Raw genomic sequence first — 23,427 nt, forward strand, 5'->3', positions numbered from 1 at the left:
ACATGCCAAGGGTAACAGAAAAAATCACAGAATTTGGAGATTTGGCAGGTTTTTTTGTAAACAAAAAGAAGTCAAAGATACTGTGTAAAAATATGACTAAACAAAAACAACATCAACTTATGGAAATAACAGACTGTGAAGTAACAAATAAGGTGAAATATTTGGGAATTGAACTGACTGCAAAGAATATAGATCTATTCAAGAACAATTATGAGAAATTGTGGACTCAAATAGAGCGAGACTTGATTAAATGGAATAGATTGAATTTGTCATGGTTGGGAAGAATTGCAGCAGTCAAGATGAATGTGCTACCGGAAGTCTCGGACTTTGTTTGGGCAGGCAAAAAGCCTCGAGTGAAAATGAAAGTGTTACAGGACGCGAAAGAGAGAGGCGGAATGCAACTGCCCAACCTAAGACTTTATTATGAGGCAATCTGCTTGGTTTGGCTGAAGGACTGGATGATGCTTAAAAATCGCAAATTGCAGGCCTTAGAGGGATACAAAAAAATATTTGGATGGCATGCATACTTATGGTATGATAAAGTAAAAGCGGACTCTATGTTTTTACACCATTACATTCGGAGAAGCCTCTTCACAATATGGAAAAAGTACAGAGATTACCTACAAGAAGGAATTCCCTCCTGGGTGGTTCCTTATGAAGCGATAGATCCGAGAACTGTTGATAATGAACAACAGTGTTTAACGTATAAAGAGATAACACGAATAGAATTTTCTAAATTAAGAATAAAGACGCAAGAAGAGTTGTCTCCAAACTATGACTGGTTTCAATATAGACAGTTCAGAGACCTTTATAAATCGGATTGTGCCAAGGGAGGGATAAGAATGGAGAACTCGGACTTGGAGGAAGTAATTTTACAAGAAGACAAAAAGGAAATTTCAAAGGTCTATAAAGTGTTGTTAAAATGGTATACTGAAGAAGAGGTAGTTAAGGTGCAAATGGTGAAGTGGGCTATAAATTTTAATAAAGAAATAACAATGGAGGCGTGGGAATATTTGTGGAAAAATACTTTGAAGATTACGACATGCACTAACATTAAAGAGAATGTCTATAAAATGATCTATCGTTGGTACCTGACACCAAAGAAAATTGCGCTAGGGAATGTGAACACGTCTAATAAATGCTGGAAATGTAAAAAGCATGAAGGATCTTTGTACCATATGTGGTGGACTTGTGAGGTAGTCAGGCAGTACTGGGGGGAAATAATAAGAGTAATAAGTGAGATTTTACAGTTTCAAGTTAATAAGAACCCAGAACTCCTGCTACTGAACTTGGGAATGGAAGATATTCTAGCACAACATAGGACATTGCTTTTTTACATGACAGCAGCGGCTAGACTTTTGTATGCGCAAAAGTGGAAAGTACAAGAAGTGCCAACCATCGAGGACTGGATTCACAAATTGCTGTACATGGCGGAGATGGATAAACTGACAAGAAAACTAAGAGACCTTGATCCAGGACAGTTTAACACAGATTGGGAGAAGCTGAAACAATATTTGGTGAAAAAATGGGAGGTGGGAGGAGAACTGTGGCAGTTTGAAAATTATTGAAGAAAAACAAAAGAAGAGAGAAGTGACTATACCGGGGGGAGGAGAGTTAAAGAAGAATTACTAAGCAATTATTTTATTTGATTATTCTATACAGTATTAAGTAATAGTTATTATGTGATATATAAGAATAGAAATTAATTAATTAATTATGTTGCTGGCAGATAGGGGTGTAATTGAGAATTAACAGAATTAAAATTCATGAATACAAGAAGGGGGGGAATGAGAAGTAGCATATAGAATATAGGTTAAATTGATTGACTTATGCTGAAGGTATTTTTGGTTATAGCGATATTTAGAAATGTGCAGAACATGGGTCAAATTGATTGACTTATGTCGAACGTATATTGTGTTTATAGGTATATTTAGAAATGTGTAGAATATGAGTCAAATTGATTGACTTTATGTTATAAAGATAAGAGATATAAGAGATATAAGAGGAAGTAAAGAGTAACATATAGAGTATAAGTTAAATTGGTTGACTTATAAATGTATTCATCACTTATGAGTACTCAAGTTATGTACAGGGAGGGATAAATTGTTTGTCCCATATTGATGACATTAGAATGAATAAGTTAGAGTACAGGATATTGAGAATATTACCAGTATTATTACTATTGAATAACATGCCAGGAATGTATTAGTTAGTTGATAAGTGAAGGGAAATTGACTTAGTACTGTGTTATAATAGACTAGCTTAGAAGAGTGTGAAAGTATATGTTTAATTGACAAAATAAGTTGAAATAAGTAGGGGAAGAATAGACAAAGGGTTGGAAAACTGTTGGAAGTCAACAAACGGGGGGGGGGGAAGGGAGGGGGTTAGAACTGGAATATTAAAGTAATTTGATTGTTATAAATGACAAAATATTTCTAATTCCAATAAAAATTTAATTAAAAAAAAGTAAAAAAAAAAGTTAACTTTTAAGAAAAATTGCAGCATGAAGGGAATGCAAGAGATGTAGTGTAGTGTTTATTGTTTGTATGTTGCTTTTCCCCTTTTCCCAGCCCCCCTCCCCTTTTTTCTCCCTTTTTCTTTCCCTTGTATTTTTGTAGTTTTTTGTAGTTTTCTATGTTAGATATTAAAAATAAAAATTTTCAAAAAAAAAAAAGAACTCTGCCACCAATTGCCTCTCCAGTGGGCAGGGGACAGCCCAATCAGCAAAAAGGGGGGAAGGGTTCCAACATTGCAACGTTACTATGCATGCTCAATTTTTTTTTAAAAAAGTGTGACGTGAATTGCAAGGCCCCAAAAGCCCAAAATTGCACCGAGGTTTTGAAATGAAGCACAGACACCAAATCGAAATTGCAGTGGATAGTGTGAAATGAACAGGTGCAATGCCGAAGCCACTGGCGAATGCTCATAAATGGCAGTTTAAACCGTAAGTGCGAAAAGGGCCAATGATAAATACTTTTGTATGGAATGGAAAGAAGCCAAGAATAAGATTTTAAATATTACAAGATGAACAAAAAGAGAAGGTTTAGGTGTACCAAATATTAAATTGTATTGCCAAGCAACTGCACTTGTTTGGATATCAGATTGGATTATAAACCCAAACAGAAGGAATATCAAATTAGAGACAATCGATACTAAAGAAGGGATCTATAACTATTATGAATCAAGAAATCATTAAAAAGATAGTACTGATATTTTCAGGGATGGACTATTAAGAATATGGTTTCAGTGTAGAAATAGAATAAGTCCTCCAACTTGACTATTGGTATCTTGAATTGATGCCTACTGTGATATCAATATAAGGAATAAAACTGACTACATAAATTATGAATATATGATGGATAAACAAGGGAAAATAAAAACATGATAAGATGAAGGAAAAAAACATTCCGTGGCTGTTGTGTTATCAAATGGTGTCTAAATTTAAAGACCAAATAGTTAAAGAAGGAACTGGTTAAGAGAAAAAATGGTTTTTGAACAATTAATCACTGGAAATTCTAAGCAGCTATTAGGAAAAATATATAAAATATTATTGCAATATGATACAGAATCCAAGGAAGTAAAAAACTGTATGATAAAATAGAGGTAAATTTTGGAGAAAATGTATGCATGAGCCAGTGGGAAAATTTATGGACTAAAGAAATTAAATTTACTGAATGTCAAATGTTAAGGCAAAATTGGTATAAAATATTCTTCAGATGATATATCATTCCCAAAGACTAATAAGGACTATAATGGAAAGTGCTGGAAATGCCAGAATACAGAGGCAACTTTTTATCACATGTGGTAGACGTGTAAGAAAGCAAGAAAATACTGGACAGAAGTACATGAAGAAATGCAAAAGATATTAAAATTTAAATTTATTAAAATGTAAGTTTGTGATGAATCATAAAATATGTTATTAAATATTTTATCAAGTAATATTACAAAAATGCACAGTGAATTATTCAAGTATATGGTGACGGCAGCAGGAGTATATTTGCAACAAAATAGATCCAGAGGAGTTAGCCGTGTTAGTCTGTAGTAGCAAAATAGAAAAGAGTCCAGTAGCACCTTTAAGACTAATAATTTAATTTATTGGATTTATACTCCGCCCTCCCCACATCAGTGGGCTCAGGGAGGATCACAATACAACTGAACATCCATTACATGATTCAACTATCGTTAAAATTATAAGGTACTACATACTATCATTAAAATTATATCTATCTATCTATATATATATACATATATATATATATAAATATACATATAAAACAGGGAGACATAGCAGCACATAATTTAGACGCTCCATAAAGCAGTCTAAATGTTTCCCAGAACAGCATGTGAGAGATGGAAGGTGACATTGGATGGGAGGGCATATAGTTTATCCCCCCGCGACTGGGGGGGGGCACCGCCTAGTGTCAACCATATGCCTGGCGGAACAGCTCCGTCTTACAGGCCCGGCGAAATGCTAGCAAGTCTTGCCGGGCCCTGGTCTCATGAGACAGAACGTTCCACCAGGCTGGGGCCAGGACCGAAAAAGCCCTGGCACTGGTCGATGCAAGGCGGGCCTCCCTAGGGCCAGGGATCTTTAATAGATGTTTATCGCACAAGCAAAGAGTCCTCTGGGGCTTGTATGGGGAGAGACGGTCCCACAGATACGTTGGTCCCAGTTCACATAGGGCTTTATAAGTTAGTACCAAAACCCTGAACCTGATTCGGGACTACACCGGCAACCAATGCAGCTGGCGCAATACTGGTGTAATATGCCCCCATATCGGTGTTCTGGTGATGACCCGCGCCACTGCATTCTGTACCAGCTGTAACTGCCAGATCAGGTTCAGGGGAAGACCAGCGTAGAGTGCGTTACAGTAGTCCAACCCAGAGCTGACCATTGCTTGGACCACTGTAGTCAAGTTGCGGGACAATAGATAGGGGGCAAGTTGCCTGGCTTGTCAAAGATAGTAAAAAGAGGACCTGGCAACTGCAGTGATCTGATCCTCCATCTTCAGGGAGGATCTTGAGGGAGTTCCTCAACATGGTCAACCCTCCTGGCTTCCCAGCCCACAAACTTCTCTTCAAAGTGGGGGCTCCAGTGATGCTGCTCCGGAATCTCAACCCACCCAAACTTTGCAATGGCACCAGACTGCAAGTGAAAGCCCTCCACAGGAACGTCATCAAGGCCACACTGTTCACTGGTAGTGCTTGGGGGGAGTTGGTGTTCATACCACGCATACCATCAGAGAATCTCTTTGAGTTCAAGAGACTGCAGTTCCCCCTCAACATCTGCTTTGCTATGACGATCATCAAGTTCCAGGGTCAGACACTGAAGGTGATAGGAATTGACCTGAGGGAGGACTGCTTCTCACATGGGCAGTTTTATGTGGCCTGCTGCAGAGTGAGCTCTGGTGATCCTAGCACCTGAGGGGAAAACCACCAATGTGGTCTGCAAGGAGGTCCTTCAGTAGCAAACCCCCCGGTTGTATGTATTTTTTACTTTATTTATTGTACTATAATCTTTTCTTTTTAAAATCTCTTCAATAAATGTTACATTTCAAAATTCACTTCATCGGTTTTCAGCATCAACGCGCTTCACTTTATTCAAACACCTTTGTGAAGCTCAGGTACTATGCTATTATACTACAAAAGCAACTCAACACCCCCCCCACACACACAAACCAAAAAATGTTACATACCCATAAGTATTATAAATGGATTTAAAGTAGTTAAATACTGTAGCAAATCATGGGTATCAAGCTAGTGTGTGTGTATACACACCACACATTATAGGTGCTACAGGACTCTTGCTCTTTTCTATCGATGATTGTAGTCATGGATGATGGTAGAGATACAACCTGGATGATTGTTTGATTGTATTTTATGTTATATGTTTTTGAGTTATCAATTGAAATAAACATTTAATTATAAAAATGCAGTTTTTAAAAAATTGCTTTTGTTTACAAACAAGGTGATGGAGTCCCCCTTCTTCACACAATCCAGTCATGCTATTGCTGATCCAATTGATTCTGCCCCCCTAACCTTTTACATTCATCTTCTTCCAAGGAACACAGGCTGGTGAGGAGAGGTCATGGCTCAGTGGTAGAGCATCTGATGGCATGTAGAAAGCTCCAGGTTCAATTTCTGGCATCTCCAGATGAAAGTATAGTCAGTGAAAGACCTCTACTAAGACTCTGAAGAGTCACTGCCAGTGACAGTAGAGAATACTGACGAGGATAGACCAAAGATCCAACAGTATAAGGCAGTTTCTTGTTCATGTATATAGCGGCTTTTCCTCCCCCATTTAGTCCTCACAACAACACTGTGAGGTAGGCTAAACTGAGAGCAATTGGTTCAAGGTCAACATGAGCTTTATGGCTGAGTAGGGACTAGAATCCTGGTTGCCCCGATTTTAGACAGGGCCAGCCTTCCCCCCACTACCCCCTACTGTAGTGCTTCCACCATCGATCCTGGACATGGCAAGAGGAGAAAGCCTCACCCACAGCCTGGGTGCATTGGTGCAGCAGAACCTTGGGCTGTTGCTTGCTGGGGCACCATGTTGCTTGATCTGGGATCTGGTGACTGGGAAAAGCCCCTCTTGCTGCCTGGACTGCCACTTGCTGCAGGCCATGGCCAGTGTTCCTGCAGTGCTGGATGCCCTTCCAACTCTAGGACAGACTGGCGCCCTATGTCATTGCTTAGGTATGCCTAAGGGATGGACTGACTCTGAGCCTAGTCTGCCACTCTACCACCTCACACTGGCTCTCATCAAAAGTGAGAGTTTATTCTGATGTTATAGCTGAGAGGTAAAACAGCAATAATACACTGTTCCATTAGCCAAAGTATCTGAAGAAGTGAGTTGTGACCCATGAAAGCTCATACCTTACCACAAATTTTGTTAGTCTTATAGGTGCTACTGGATTCTTGCTCTTTTCTACTACATTAGCCAAAAAAGGCTGCTGGAAACAATTTACACAAAAAAGTCTTGATTCGGAACAACCCTGGAGACTCTCTTTCCACATGTCTTGAAGCCCAGTCAAATTCTCTTCTAGATACTATGAGCAATCACTGGGATGTGATCAGGGGTCATTTCATAGAAAAAGAGCTGTAGGAACTCATTAGCATAACTCACAAGCATATGCCACACCCCTTGATTTGGCCAAAATGGCCAGGATCTGGCTGCTGCCAGACTGGGGAGTGTTCCCCCACCTGGCAGTGGCCTGATCAGGGCCCTTTTGGCCCCAATCCAGGCCAAAACAGACCCAAAATGGCTCAAAATGGCTATTTTGGGCATGTTTTGGCATGGATCGGACCCAAAACTTCCCAGATTGGGTAAGGGCTGGGCAGGGTATGGGTCCCCCAAGAGGCACTGACCCAATCTTGGTGGTTTTGGTCCTGATCCGGGTCGAAATGGGCCCCAAATGGCCAAAAATGGCCATTTGGGCCCCCTATGGGCCTGGATTAGGGCTGAAACAGCCAGGACCAGGTCAGTGCCGGGCGGGGGAGGGTTCCCCCACCCAGCACCTAGCCTGTACTGACTGTTCTGGCCCCGATCCCAGCGGGAATGGGGCCAAAATGGCCAAAAATGGCCATTTTGGGCCTGCTTCAGCCTGGATCAGGGCTGAAATGGCCGGGACTGGGTCAGTGCCAGGAGAGGGAGGCTACCCCCACCCGGCACTGACCCAATCCTGGCCGTTTCGGCCCAAATCCCAGCAGAAAAGGACCCCAAATGGCTGAAAGTTGGGGAGGCTTTCCCCGCCCAGCACTGACCCAATCTGGGCCATTTCGGCCCTGAAACAGGCCCAAAATGGCCATTTTGGGCCCATTTCGGCCCAGCCGAAATGGCCCAGACCAGGTCGGTGCCTGGCGGGAGAGGCTTCCTCCACCCAGCACTAACCTGATTCGGGCTGTTTCGGCCCGGATCGGGGATGAAACGGCCAGGATCAGGTCAGTGTCAGGCAGGGGAAGGTTCCCCCGCCCGGCACCATCCAGATCCAGGCCATTTTGGCCCAGATTCAGACCATTTTTGCCCCAATCAGGGCCTAAACGGCCCTAAAGTCAGGTGGACAGGGCCTCCTGACTTGGGGAAACTGCTGGAACGCCGTTCTGGAGCGTTCCCCCTCATATTGAGCCCTGGATGTGGTCACTTGGAGGGTAGGAAACTCCATTTGATTATTCACTGTGAGGAAGAGTCTTGAAAGCTGTTAAGGACCTGTCAAAAGTTGGCACTTTTCCAGTGACAGCATTCATTGTGGGATTTGAACCCTAGTAACATTTGAAGCATTTACAAAAGTCTTACCCCAAGTGCCTTGGGCAGTGCATTTGTGAAATTTTGGGGCTGGATTGATGTGAGCTGTGATAGATTGGAAGTCGACCCCGACTCACTGGTCACCTCTGCTACCTTAGAATGTTTCTGCTGGATGACTTGTGTGATGATCCTCACATTTCCACATTCTGTTACTGAGGTGGCCATTTCTGGAGAAAACAGAAGTTAGGTACCAAGTTATCAAGGGAAGAGCAGAATGATGGGGAAAATATACTCTAGGATCCCACCTGCCTAGAGATATAACATTTCTGGACATTTTGAAACCATAGGGGTTTTTTCCTTTAAGAACTCTGTAACTTTTGGGAGAAATGGAAATATATGCAATATTTTCTTTCCTATCAAATCTTTCAAAACAGCAAACATACCCAATACTAAAGCATCTATTTGCATCTCACCACATTTCATTCATTTCAAAAGAAAAAAAAAATATAGGTTTTTTCAATGTTCATCAGAATTTCTGTTTTCCCCATGGAAAAACTAGGGGGGGGGAGAAAAAAGCCCCCCCTGCATTTCTCCCCAGCACCTTCACATTTTTACATGTGCCCTTTTTCATGCATGCAAAGGCATGTGCATCAATTCACTCGCTTATGGAAAATGAATGGAGCCCTTCCTCCCCCCACTTGGTGGTGTTCTGAGGCCGTTTGGGCTCTCCTTTATTTTTTAAAAGACATTTTAAAAGCCAGGCACCTGGATCGAGGTGGATCGGCGCTGCTGATATTATTGGATCTTTCAGCAGTGTTTGATATGGTCAATTACAATCTTTTGACCCACTGCCTCACCGATGTGGGGATACAAGGGATAGCCTTACAGTGGCTTGTCTCTTTTCTCCATGGTCGGGGACAGAGGGTGGTGCTGGGGGAGAAGTTGTCATCCTGCCACCTATTGGTGTGCGGTGTCCCGCAAGCGGCAATACTCTCCCCATTACTGTTTAATATCTATATGTGCCCCCTTGCCCAGTTGGTGCGAAGTTTCAGACTTGGGTGTCATCAATATGTGGATGACACCCAGTTGTATCTGCTGATGGATGGATAGCCTGGCTCAGCCCCGGATGTCCTGGAGCATGCTTTTGAGGCCATGACTGGATAATTGAAGCAGAGTTGGCTGAAATTGAGTTCTATGAAGACAGAGGTCCTGCACTTCAGTCGTGGGTGTGTAGGTTCGGGACTCTGGCTCCCGACACTCAATGCGGCACTACTTGCTCCAGTTCTGATGGTTAGGAGCCTGGGGATGATCCTAGATGTCTCCCTGAAAATAGAGGTGCAGGTCGCAGATGTTGTCAGGCCCTCTTTTTTCCACCTTCAACAGATCAGGCAGCTTGTCCCTTACCTCTCGAGCCATGACTTAACTACAGTGATCCATGCTCCATGATGCTCACTTCTGAGAATGTATCTGACAATGTGGCCGTCGTCATACGGGCTTTTATTTAGTGCTAAAATGGCGCTATTTCCCGGCAAACACCCACCTTATTCCAACACTGTAGCGATTTTCTCTCTTCTGCTTTGTGCTTGATAGTTGCGCTATTTTGTGCCTCAGTGTGAATGCCTCACATCGATGTATTTCGCCTTGCAACGTCCTATGCCCTCCCTTCAATCCCAGAATCCATTTCTTCCTGCGACTCCCCTTTTTAAAATTTTATTATGTCCTTATAACGCCATAACACAATGCAAACTTTCTGCTGAAGTAAAAATGACTCAATTGCCATGGCAGAGCCTTCAGCGATGGGGATCACGTCAGACAGGGAGTTTTCTGCGGGCAAAGGGCTATTTATATAATTTCAACGTTGGAAAAACAAAAGGGTCGTAATGTTTTGCTCTAACGGAATGTTTATATGCTGTTATTCCGTTATAACGGAATTAAATGCCAGAATAATAAAAAAAAGGGGGGGAGGAGCTGCTTCTGCGCGGTTAGAGAGAACAGAACAGAGTGCTTCGGTGTGGACAGCTGGTGGCGCGAAGAGCCGTTAGGTGACCCAAAGAAACGTTACTGTGCCGATAACAGGTGGGACGCTATATGCTGTAAATTTAACGGAAGAGATGCCTGTGTGACGACGGCCTGTATGTCGCAGATAAGAGTAATAGCAGCTTAAAAGGAAAAAAGACTTTCATTCCTATACATGGAAATAACTGTCTCTTTAGGACAACTGAAATGAATTATATAACTGACCTCTGGAAGATATTTGGATGTCTCACAGATCATCCTTTGATACTGTTTCTGTTTCCAGGATCTCTTCCAACTAAAGGATACATTTAACCCCTGGAAGCCTTATGACTTATTAGAGTCTCTCTACATGAGATCTCTTATGCGAGGACGCTCAAATGAAGGGAGCCACAATGTTAGCTGGGAAGCTGAATTTTCAAAGACAGATCAGAAGGCTCTGTCAATTTCCCCTCCCCAGAAGGGGAAGTGAAACTGACAGAGTCTTCTGGGAGGCAAAGAGGAAATAAACAAACCCTCTGAGGAGAGATCTTTGCAGCTCTGTAAAGAGGGTAAATTGACAGAGCTTTCCGATCTGTCTGAAAACTTAGCTTCCTGGCTAATGTGGCTGCTCCCTTCACATGAGCATCCTCATGTAAGAGGTCTTGTGTAGAGAGACTTGAGTTCTTGACTGCATTCCTTGTAAGTCTCTCCTATCAAATATGGCCCAAACAGAAGACTGAAACCCACTATTCTCCCTCCCTCTTAAGAACGTTCAGTGAGGCATCACTGCAATGTTCAACAGGCACTGGGTTCTTAATTCCTACCATAAAGCAGAAGTAGTTAAAAATTATTTCACATGTACATTTTGGCTATAATAGATTTCTCTTTGTAAAGAAAGGTAATGAATTCTGAACCTATGAACTTTTGAAAGGATGCTTTTCTTTGGAATGAAAGAATAGTGAAGAAAACATCTTTGTTGGGCATCATACAGCATGTTCTTATAGTATGGTTTGATCCTGAGGGCCAGAGACTGGCTAGCTACCCCAAAGTCAGATAACCTTTAACAGAGAAACTAGCCCAATGTTCAAAGCAGGGTGGATTTGATTTAAATCTCTGGTCAGTAAGACTAGATTTAAATCATAGTTTTCTACATAAAGACTCCTCACACTTAGCTTCTTATACAGATCTATTCTACTCCCAACAATCTTCTATTCATTGAATGTTTTGTAACTTAGCACTTAAGAGGTAAGGGGATTTGCAAAGAAACAATGGGATTAAGATCTTTTTCTCAACTGTGTATGTTTATTTTGTAACATTTTTGCTGCTAAGAAGAGACGTGATCTCTGCAGGCACAAATTCACTGTTTTGAGAACTGTAAAACCAAGCATCTGTGATAATATCTTCTAGATAGAGAAATTGCCCAATAATCTTACAGAAACCTCTGGAAGAGCGTGACATTGTGAATGGATTAATGGAATTCATTTACCAAAAAATTTAAACATTGCATGAATATACAGCCTCATCTTGACTTTAGACCAGAAATCTTGGGCAATTTCCTTTTAGAAGACACTCAGAGCTCAGTGACTTATGCCATGGCCAGATTTTGTTCTTTAGCCATTAGGAAATGCAGACTCCTTTTAACTGAAAATGTGGTATAACTGCTTTTGAAATTTTTTCTTAACTCTCTTTTATCTCCATTGTTTTTATTTCATCAATTTTTCCATCACAATGCTCTGATCTTATTGTTATGCCCTGATATGATAACTTATTTTTTATTGCAGATTTGTTTTGTTTTACTGGCTTTTACTGTAATAATAAATGACTGGCTACATAATTAAAAACTAATCCTTATTTCATGATGATAACCTTCGGACATAAGGTATCTTAAATAGAAAACTAGATAGATTTTTTATTCAAAAACATTTTATTTAAAAAAATCTGATTTAAATTTTAAAAAATCCAATGTTTTTATTTTTTTTAAAAAAATCATTGATTTTTATCCACCCTGGTTCAAAGCATCAAAAACAAAAGGAGGGGAGAGATCTGGTGAATTCAAAAGTAGAGGGTTCTTGCTAACAACTGGGACTAGGAGTGAGGAAGGGTAAATGTAAAGCTTGTTAATTTCAAAGGTAGCTTCTCTAATGCCTATAATTCAAATAGAGACATATATCTGTGATTAGATCACCTATCTCTTTAATTAAATGAAGAACAGCTCTTAGGATTGCAGCTATGCCATGGAAATAATAGGGATTTCTGTCTCCAGTGTTTTCTAATGGGGCAAATCAGAAAATACTGTGAGGATTTACAACATGAAAAACACAAGACTCCAGTAGCACCTTTAAGACTAACTTTACTGTAGCATAAGCTTTTGAGAGCCACAGTTCTCTTCGTCAAATGCATACATGGCATGCATCTGACGAAGAGAACTGTGGTTCTCGAAAGCTTATGCTACAGTATTTCTATTTTGCTACTACAGACTAACACGGCTAACTCCTCTGGATCTATGAACAGGAAAAATGGAGCTGTGGGAAGGATTTCAAATCCACTCTTCCAGTGCTATGACTGCTGGAATTTAAGGACAGATCTAAGATCTCTGTCTACTCTAGTTGAACTGTAAGTTCTGAGAGGGAAGCTTTGCAACTGATCAGGTTGGAATGTAGTATATGCTTTTAATTAAGAAGGGCCTGAATAATAAACAGAAAAATTTGTTTTCAATCAATTATTTAAATTGGTGGGCTTTTTTCTTAAGGATTTTTCAACTGCTGGTTTATTTCAGTGGACTTTGCCCTTTCTAGACATGAGGCCCACTGAGCTTCAAACATTTGACATCAGAGTCATGTGGCAGAAAGAGGGAAGCCAGGAGAGCCAGAGATAGGAAACTCAAGTAGAGCACCAAGAGGCACACCACAGTAAGGAACAAGCCAAGGGGCAAAGTCATGGAGGAAGTCTAACTACCACTGAAGACCTTGTCCAACTATCCTGCTTGCAAAAAGAGGCAGGAGGCACGACCTGTTTGCTCATGCACATGTACACTAGCAGCACGGAGCTTCCAAAACAGCAGCCAAAGCGGCAGCACTGTAGCAGCCCTTGACCAACCCGGTTGGGCTATGAGCTAACCTGAGGGTCTCAGCCTATGGGCTGAAGGCCTCTGCTTTACTAAACCCATTTTGTCTTGGCCAAAGCAAAGAACTGCCTCTCCTGTATACTAGGCTCTGGTCTACTCAGCAATTCCTTTTCGCAGAACCCTACTGCAGCTGGCTTTTGGCAGGACCTTCTTTACTGTTGCCTCACGCAGTGGGGAAAAAGCCAAGAACACAATCCACTCTGTATCTTTTATTAGGACAAATCCAATGACTCATCAGGTCAGATAATACAAAATTAATTTTTTTTCAGGCCATGATTTCAAAACCTTTCCATGATACCATATGGTGGATCCTCTGGCAGGCAAAGAATAATTAGGTCAGGGGTTGCAGGGCCTGCTACCAGTGATCAGAAAAGCAAGCGGCAATAAATAAGTTAAACTCCATAGCAACAAGTCCCCCTAAGGCCCCCAATTTCCCTCTTACACAGTGAGAATCTCTCACTTCCATACTTTAAGAAGACTTATAATAGGTCTGTAGTATATGAGAGAACATTTGTCAGAGGAACTGGTGGATGTAATTGCAGGCTGATTCCTTCAATGTTCTTCTATTTTTCTGTTTAGTGCTGTTTGGAACAGATTATTTGGATTACCTGTTGCTCGGTCTTAATGTCACTCTCAATGTTATTGTAAACTACCCTGAGCTACTGGAAGGACGATTTTTTTCTAATCTAACACACAAGCATTACGTCAAGCCATTCTAGCCAATTGCTTCATCTTGTACACATTGCTTAATTTGTCCTTATTTTGTAGCACAAGTAGAGATGTCCTTTGGTTTGGAGAGGACAGTGGTTCATTGCAAAAGACAATGGAGCAGGAAAGAAAACAAAGCATCAGCACGTTGCAAAAAGATGCAGAATAATGTAAAAGATGCAAACAGCTGGACATTGCTTACAAAGATTTCTAATGTTGACTCATCTCCTGCCCTAACTGAAAAAATTCCTCTGGCCTCTTTCATACAGTTATTTGGTTATGTTGCCAGTGATCCTCTCTGTTATGGAGTCTGCTATGGACTATGTCAGCTTCCTGCTTCGTTGTTCCAAGACTCTGCCAAGAACTCTGTTAGGGGCAGTGTTTCCCATGCCTGCTCCTGCCTCTCTCCTGTTATGGACTGTGTCACCAGCACCTGTTTCCTGCCTCCTTGAACACGAACTCCACATGGGCCCGGAACGATGCCACTAGCAGCACAGTGCCATCTGGGAGGACCCTCTGCGAGCCTGGCCAGGCACCCCCTGGTCAGTTCCTCCAGGGAGCTCCTTGCAGGATGGCCACTGGGTCTGCCCCTGCCACTGGGCAGCCGCTAGCCAGCCCACGGATGCGTGCCACCCAAGGAGCTACGGGAGAAGCCATGTTCCCAGGCAGCAGAGAGTCCCCATGGACAGTTTGCTCTAAGCCCGCCATTCCCAAGTCAGGCTCCTGTCACGTTCACGGAGTCCAGCCTCGCCCTAATATGCATATCGCTGGAAGCCGCCCTGAGACGAGAACTACGTGCCAACTGTCCAGAGCACCTAATGGATGCATTTCAATACAGCCATCGCATTCCAGGCAGATCCTATCAAGACAACTCCAGCTTCCTGACAGATCCAATCAACCCACCCGGCACTCGCTCCCCTCCTTTGTCCCCTCTTCCTAAGGTGTCACAATCATACATTCAGACCCTGTAGTAGTAAAGCCATCAAGCTTTTGTTTCACCTCCTGAGAACCACCTGGAAGGCCCCCACCTCAGGGTACATTTTTGGGTACTTAAGCAGGCTCTGCCTGCCATAAGGCATGCACCATTCCTCTCCCGACCCCGACCGTCACTCTGCATATCTAGTGCAGGCATTAGATATTGCCCCCTCTTCACTGCTGTCATCCCTGCTTCTCACCGTGACCAGGTAAAGTATTACCCCATTCCATCGATCTCAAGCGGGTACCTGCTAATGCGAACGGCTTTATTCTTCCAACCTTTATTTCTTAGCTCTTGTATGCTTCTTGTACGCACAAGTTATTGTAGACTTATGCAACATCTCAGTAAACACAGTTCGTTTTGACTATTCATCTCCTCTTTATTGTATGAGCAATCCGGAATTTGGACTCTGGTATACATTGGTAAAGATCCGCATTAATTTAAGCAAAACTGCGTGCTAATTTCCCCTATAAAATAGCAGTTCTGGTAACAGTTAAAGCCACTTACACATCCTTATCTTCTTGCTTGCTGATCCAAAAAATAGATCCTTCTGTGGGTGAGGTGACAATTTCTTAGGACCAATTGGTCCATTATTCACCACTTACAGTTGCTGCTCCAGCATTCTTCTTTGGGAAAGCAATCCACATGGTAGGGAGCATAATTTCAATGCTTTGACCATGTACATTATTCTAAACTAGTAACAAATCCTGTTGTGGGGAAAAATACAATGAGCTCTAGAAAGGGGAGGGCGGGCAGATGGGCATTGCCTCCTCCTGCATGACTGATCCCAGCCGGGTGAAGGGGAGGGAGGCATTTTCTCCTGCTCTGCGCCTGATTCCAGGCAGGTGATGGCAAGGAGTGGGCTTGCCACTTTCTCCACTAGTGATCCCAGCTGGATGATGGCAGGGGGTGGGCATTGCCACCTGGTCCTCTCCTGATCCCAGCTGGGTGAAGGGAGGTGGGCATTGCCACCTGCTCCACTCCTGATCCCAGTTGGATCTGTGATCTCTGGAGGGACAGGCTGCTTTGTCTAGGCTTCCTGCCACGGCAGCGCCCTCTGAAGGCAGGGTTGGAAGTGAGTTGTCAGGAATACGGTTAGCCTTTTATATAATAGGATGATGAAGCATTTGAACACCAGCATCAAACGCTGTTAGAGACACACAGCACCACAACGACAGCCACAGGGGAACTAGAAGAGGCCTGGTACTTGAATTTTCAACCTTTATAACAACAAGCAAACCTGTTACTCTTTTATTTATGGCAATCTAGCAAATATCCTAGGCAGCATCCTACCCAATTGCTTATTTAGTAGTAATTCTGTTCCTGACTTTCAGTATACTCACTTTAGGGTGCAAAGGAACTGGGATATTTGACAAATAATTGAGAATTAAACATTTAAATTTAAATATGTTTGAAGTATTTTACTTATTTATGTCAAATAGTAAATGGTAGAACTATTGGTCTGTATAATAAAAAAGGTAAAGGCAGACCCCTGTGCAAGCACTGAGTTATTACTGACCCATAGAGGACGTCACATCATATTTTCTTGGCAGACGTTTTATGGGGTGGTTTGCCATTGGCTTCCCCAGTCATCTACACTTTACCCCCAGGAAACTGGGTACTCATTTTACTGACCTCAGAAGGACTGAGCTGGCTACTTGGACCTGGCTTTCGCCAGGATCGAGCTCAGGTTGTGAGCAGAGCTTGGGCTGCAGTACTGCAGCTTACCACTCTGCGCCATGGGGCTCTTCCTGGTCTGTATAATAGTGACATAGAATAGTCTGGGTCATGTATAAAGCCGATTGTTCAGATCCTTTTCAGTCTGGTTTCAGGCATGGTTATAGGTCTGAAATAGCCTTGGTGGATGATTAGTGCTGGGAAATGGACAGACGGAGAGTAACTCCATCGAGTCTCTTGGACCTCTCAACAGCTTTCAGCATTATCCATCATGGTATTCTTTTGCGCTGCATTTCAGGGTTGGAACTGGGAGGCACTGTTCTGTGGTGGTTCTGGTCTTAGCTAGAGGGTAGATTTCAGGAGGTGATGCTGGGGGACTGCTGCTTAGTACCTTAGCCTTTTCCTTGCAGAGTCCCACAAGGTTCCATCTTGTTCACCGTGCTCTTCATTGCTGGGTAAGGTCATTTGGGGTGGGTTGTCACCAATATGCAGATGGCACTCAGATCTATCTTGCACTTCCAGCTGATCCCAGGGAGGAAAAGTATCTAAGACAGTGATTCTCTAAACATTGACTCACTTTTGACAAGCCTTGCAGTTAGCATCCAACCTAGCCAATAAAATTCAAACTTTTTTCCTTGGTCCAATCCCGGTTTGTAGGTACCCAGTTATCCCACTCACAGGATTTTCAGCATATAAAAATGGCAATGATTCCCCAGGACCCTCCACTGAGACTTTCAGCAGGCCTCTGTCTTCACACCACTTTCCCTTTTTTACTCTGCACCCTGATTGTCTACTAGGATTGCCTGACTCTAGGGGCCAAGCTACAAGTGACGAATGACACTTGAACGGCAAGTGGATTGAGTGGAGGGCAAGTGAACAGGGAGAAATACACTTGCCGTTTAAGTGTCATTCGTCACTTGTAGCTTTGCCCTAGGGATGGGCACAAATGGGAAAAAATGAACCATGAGGTTCGTGGTTCGTCACGTTTCACGAACCATGACATTTCAAACCTGCCCCAGTTTGCAAACCGGTTTGGTTCGTGAAAACATTGCTTCCTGGTCAGCTGAAGGTCACTTCCGGGTCAGCAGCAGGTCTGCAGAAAGCCCAAACCCCATTGTCTAGGCAACTGATTGATCAGTGCCAGGTTGTCTGGAGTGACGAACTAAAAATTAACTAAATGAACTAGCCTAAAGTTCGTAGTGGTTCATCAGAAATGGGCTCTGACAAACCTCCAGTTTGCAAACCATGAACTGGCCCAGTTCATGCTAAACTTTGTTTCATATTTCAGTTTGTGCTATCTCTACCTGACACACTGAGTAGCTGTGTGTCATTTACCTTGTTCTCCTGGGCCATCCAAGATTTCTTCCATGTTTTGCATCAGACCTGTATTTTTTCTTTACCCTTATTTTTTGCTCCCTTTTGGTTAGAATCTAGGTGTCTTAGGTGTAGGTCTTATGATTTATTATGCCTTTGTATGTGTTCTTTAGTGTATGCTCAGCTCTCATTAGATTTTAAGGGATTTATCCAGAAGTGCATGTGTTTGGACCTGACATGCAAGGGAGATACTCCAAAGTGAGGGAGCCTTACATGTGTACACCAGTTAGGTAACAGTATTGCCTGCCTTGAAGCCTTGTTTATGTTAGAAAAGGCAGAGGGAAAGTGCTGGATACATTCCAGGAGTGTTTTGGCCATTGAAGGAGGACTCATAGGGTCCAGGACCACCAGCAACTATTCACTACCATCTGTCTTTCATGACTCACCCAGAACTAGCTGTTTTCCACAGTTCAACAGTAGCCACTCCACAAAAGCCAGTCTGGTTAGTGTTTCAGAGTAGGGTATGAACCAGGTTCAAATTGCCATTCTACCATGGGAACTTTCTGGATGCCCCCCCCAATACTCTCACCTTGTTAGCCATTGGGGAGAAAGGCATAAATGAAGTAAATAAATAAACATGCCAGCTTGGAAGCAAATCCCATAAGAAAAATGGGAGATATTACTGCTAAGTAAAACAAGTTAAGGATAGGAACAAGGCAAGAAAGGTACAAAACAATATTCTTCACAATCAGATCATAAACACTTTTTATACTTCCGCCTGCAAAATGAGACCCACTTTTAAAAGTCACAAGTGTTCATTTAAAATCGGTATAAAATGTATACCAATCTACTGATTCTCAGCAACAACTATCGTAATAAAATACTGCAAGACCTGACAGCAATTCAAAGGCAGATATCATTAGAGTAGCAGAGTAAGATTAGGCACACAGCAGAACCCTTTAAATCTCTCTCTCTCTCTCCTCCCCCCTTCTCTCTCCTGTGGGTTGTTAATTGATCAGCAGACCAAAAAGATAGAGAGCTTATTGAGACGGCAGAAAAACAGGGCAGGGGAAACCAAGAACACTGCCAGCCAGACGGATCAGCAAGCGTGCTTGGCTCGTCTGAAAAGCAATACACGGATACTTTCCCCGCTTCAAGAACCTCTCCAAATTCTCCCACAGGAACAGCCACTCAGAGGGCTTCTTAGAGTCCGAGCCCCCCCCCCCCCGGCAAGCAGGCGGGGGAGCTCAAACATGAAGACTTACCTGCATCGAAGTCGCTTTTCTGTACCCTCCTTGCTAATTGCTGGGTTTACGGACGTTGGTTCAGCCCTTCAGGAAGCGCTGCCAACGGAAGCGGCTGTCCGTGTTTGGAGATGTTTACTCGGATTCTCCGTCCCTGCAGACCGTGGAGCTCTGTGCTCTTCCTGGAAACTACTGGCTAGCGTCCAGCAGAGGGCAGGATGGGGAAAGGCGCTTAATACTGAAAAGGAGCGAGGAGGGGATTGCGCTTTTTAGCCACAGCGGCTGCTGTGGTAAATAAAGCGAGAAAAGAGGCTGCTTCCCCTCCCCGATTGCTGCGCTGCAAGACGCATTTTTGTAAAATGGAGGTAATAAGATGTGGGCAGGGGCAAAGTGAAAAAAAAAGCGGGTCGATATTATGCATTTAATGGAGCTTCAAAGTGCTTCACACGCATGATTAATTTTATTAATTAAAGGACTGATATGCTGCTTTTTAAAAACAAGGTGCTCCCAAAGCAGTTTACAAAAGCCAGAAAAACAGCAAAAGAAAATTGACTGCAATTTAAAATAATGATAAATAGAAAGTTGCAATTAGACAGCAATGGATTAAAGACCATTAAAACATCTTCCTAGATAAAAGAACTGCCATCCAACTTAGTCTGAATGCTTTCTGGAATAAGAGAGTTTGCAGCATCCTCCCAAATGTTGCAAGAAAAGGGATCGAGGTATGTTTCACCTTGGTGCTGCCACTAAAAAGGCTCTGTCATCTGCCACATTTTTGTAAAAAGAATCTCATCAGATAATCTTATTGTTTGGATAGGCTCATATTGGAGAAGGTGATCCCTAAAACAGCTTGGGTCCAAACTACATGATCCCAGTAATTCTCTGTAAATAAGATCATTTTTAAAAATACTCATATTGCAAATGGGAGTGGGGCACTGAGGCAGAGAGTAAGTTCTGTAAGGCGTGTGTCATATTAAGAACAGGAACTTTTTGGCTCACAAATTGCACCCTTAGATACTACACAATAATGTTACTGTCACAATGAATATTATTGGTAAAAACATTCAGAGCAATATTTTAAAATGAAAATCACATGAAAATATCAACACAATGCAGCCTAAGAATTAAATGCTAAAACTAACAACCGACTCAAATTGGTTCTTGGTTGCAAGTCAACTTCCAGTAATCAAATCTGCACAGACAGCACTGCTAATATGCTAGCTGAAAATTTCTTGAGAACTGTTTCCCAAACTCGAGTTGGAAGTGAAACTATTTGCCACTAGATCTGTAATGAGAACTTTCTAGAATGCCTGGCCAAATTGATCCCAGTGACAAAACCTGCACATGTGCAAACAAAAGGCATAGAGATGGAACGGGTGATATACAGCTGGACACCCATCCAGTGCCCACTCATGGTGCTGCAAGTGCCACTTGGCCACAAACAAAGGGGGGGCAGTCTTGGAACATTTGGTGTTGCCTAGTACACTTTTATCGAGGGTTGCCAGCCTCCAGTTAGTGGCTGGAGATCTCCTGGAATTACAACTGATCTCCAGGCCACAGAGATCAGTTCACTTGGAGAAAATGGTTACTTTAGGGGGGTGGATTCTATGGAATTATGCCATGCCAAGATCCTTTCCCTCCCCAAACCCCACTTTCTCCAGGTTTCTCCAGGTCCCCCCCCCCCCAGATCTCCAGGAATTTCCCAACTTAGAGCTGGCAACCCTGCTTTTATCCTGTGCTACTGCTAAGGAGCTCCAATGGCTCACATGGTTCTTTCAACCACAAAATATACAGTATCTCAACAGCTCATCCAGAAATGCAATAATTACTTTCTAATGCAAGAAAAATGCTCCAATAACCCGATACATAATGGTATCCCAGAATGCAACACAGAGAAGGGCCTTTTTCATATTTTACCCATTAAAATCAACAGGAGCCATTCACTTCTATATGATAACAATAACAACAACAACATTTTATTATACACAACCCTTCAGCACAACTTAACACTCACTCAGAGCAGTTTACTCAGAGCAGGATCCTCTGGAAGAAATATTCAATACACCAAAGTCTCAATTAATGGGAGGGGTAAGTTCTAGCTGCCTTTAGATGGATGCCATTTGACCCGGGTGATTGGCAGTTTACAAAATATGTTGTTATTATCCCCACAACAATAACCCTGTGAGGTTGGTGGAGCTCCAGAGGTCATCTAGCTGGCTACAAGTAGAAGAATGGGGAATCAAACCCAGTTCTCCAGATTGGAGTCCTATCACTCTTAACCACTACACCAAACTGGCGGTTCTGTGGAACAAAATAAAAACACAGCATTGTTGACATGGATAGCAAAACTGATCCGTGTGTCCTAAAGTAAGGAACAGATCTACCTCTACTGTGTCTACATCCTTTCTACTGTCTCCTATAGAAATGAATGATTCTCATTGTCTTTGCATACATTTCCATTTCAAAATGTGAGCAAAGAAAGACTTTTGTGTTGTTTTCATAATGTTGTTTGTTGAAAAAAAGCAAGATGGCTGGAATGTAGAACCTCAGTTTATAGAGAATAGTTAGTTGCAAAAATATGTAAGCATTGTATGGGAATAGTACTTACATAATTTTCTTTTGCTGAACTTTTGAAATTCAAGCCTGTCTTCTAAGTATTCTTTTCCTTCTGGGGCATCCCACAAGCAAAAAAAAAAAAAGTGCCAAGGTTGTGCGTGTCTTGACTTCAGTTCCAAGGAAACCCCAGAAGTGAGGCAGAGTTATGTAGATATCATTGCACTTGTATACTGCACTTGTATACAGCTGAACACTATGTGCAAGTATCTATGGGTAGAGGTATGAATCCTAACCCTGTGTTTAGAAGGAGAACAGAACAGGGTATCTTCATAACCATCCTTAATCCATAAACAGGGAAACATGATTAGAACAAGGCAGCAGCTATTTTTGAACTTCCTTCTTCCCAAATCATGATGTGGGGCAGTGAGGATGGTCACCCCTTCAAATCCAGTGTAGATCAGACAGGATCCTCTGGAAGAAATATTCAATACATCAAAGTCTCAGTTAATGGGAGAGGTAAGTTCCAGCTGACTTCAGATGGATGCCATTTGACTAGGGTGATTGGCACCAGCAGGGGTCATTTCGTAGAAAAAAAGCTGGAGGAACTCATTAGCATAACTCATCAGCATAACTCATTAGCATATGCCATGCCCCTTGACATCACCAGAAATGTGTCATTAGCATAACTGATTTGCATATGCCACACCCCCTGACATCACCTATCCTGGCTGTTTTGGACCCAATCCTGGCTATTCAGGACCGAAATTGTGTCCAAAATGGCAAAAAGGGGCTGAAAATGGCCAAAAAGGAGCCCAAAATGGTCAGGATCGGGCTGCTACTGAACAGGAGAGTGAACCACCACCCGTCAGAGGCCCGATCCAGGCCGTTTCAGCCCCAATCCAGGATGAAACGGGCCCCAAATGGCCAAGAGTCAGGTGGGCAGGGCCACCTGGCATGTGAACTCTTTGGGGAACTGCCGGAACTGCGTTCCTGTGCGTTCCCTCTTGAAATGAGCCCTGGGCACCAGATAGGCTTAGATGTGGAAGCTGAGGAGAGTTCTGTTTGCCTTCTGAGCTTTGATGTACAGTAGCTGTACTTTGTGCTGTGGTGTGACTTTTCTGCTGTAGCATAGTGGTTAAGTGGCTGTGCTCTGCGTCAGCATTCTGCTGGTTTGATTCCCACTACTGTTAGCAGTCAAACTCTCGCTCTCATGGAAAGGGCAGTTTATGAATATGGCAATATCATAAACCTCTTCTCCTCATGTGCCCTGAGCACAAGACATGCTGCCTGGCCGGGCAGAATGGATCCCAACCCAGCCGGAATGGGAAAATTACTGGAACATGAAACATGAGGCAAGACTGGCTAGCTGCCCCATACCCTGGAGATGTGCAAAGACTTAAGACAAAAGAAGTCTTCCAGGAGTTCCTGAGTTAATCTCATCCACACCCTTCTGATCTTCCTCCTTTTTCCTTTCTAATCAAGGCTATTCAGGGATCTGATAGCCCTTCCTATCCAGTGATCGCAGGTCATCAATCATGGCTATAGGAGGGAAGTGGGTGTTAAATCAAATACTGAAGTGAAAGAAAAT

General features: G+C 42.7%; 1 protein-coding gene across 1 annotated transcript in view; it reads right to left on the reverse strand.

Moving 5' to 3' along the window:
• The window catches only part of LOC129323952 (transmembrane protein 176B-like), a 34,560-nt gene extending 15,102 nt beyond the window's left edge, over positions 1-19,458 (reverse strand). The window contains exons 1-2 of the mRNA XM_054970831.1: positions 19,305-19,458; positions 8,297-8,472 (exon numbers count right to left, since the gene is read on the reverse strand). Coding sequence (XP_054826806.1) covers positions 8,297-8,470 — 174 coding nt within the window. The 5' untranslated portion in view covers positions 8,471-8,472; positions 19,305-19,458. The remainder of the gene's footprint in view (positions 1-8,296; positions 8,473-19,304) is intronic.
• Between the last annotated feature and the right edge of the window lie 3,969 nt (positions 19,459-23,427).

The sequence above is a fragment of the Eublepharis macularius genome, chromosome 2 (assembly GCF_028583425.1).
Source record: "Eublepharis macularius isolate TG4126 chromosome 2, MPM_Emac_v1.0, whole genome shotgun sequence".
In the NCBI taxonomy this organism is placed as follows: domain Eukaryota; kingdom Metazoa; phylum Chordata; class Lepidosauria; order Squamata; family Eublepharidae; genus Eublepharis; species Eublepharis macularius.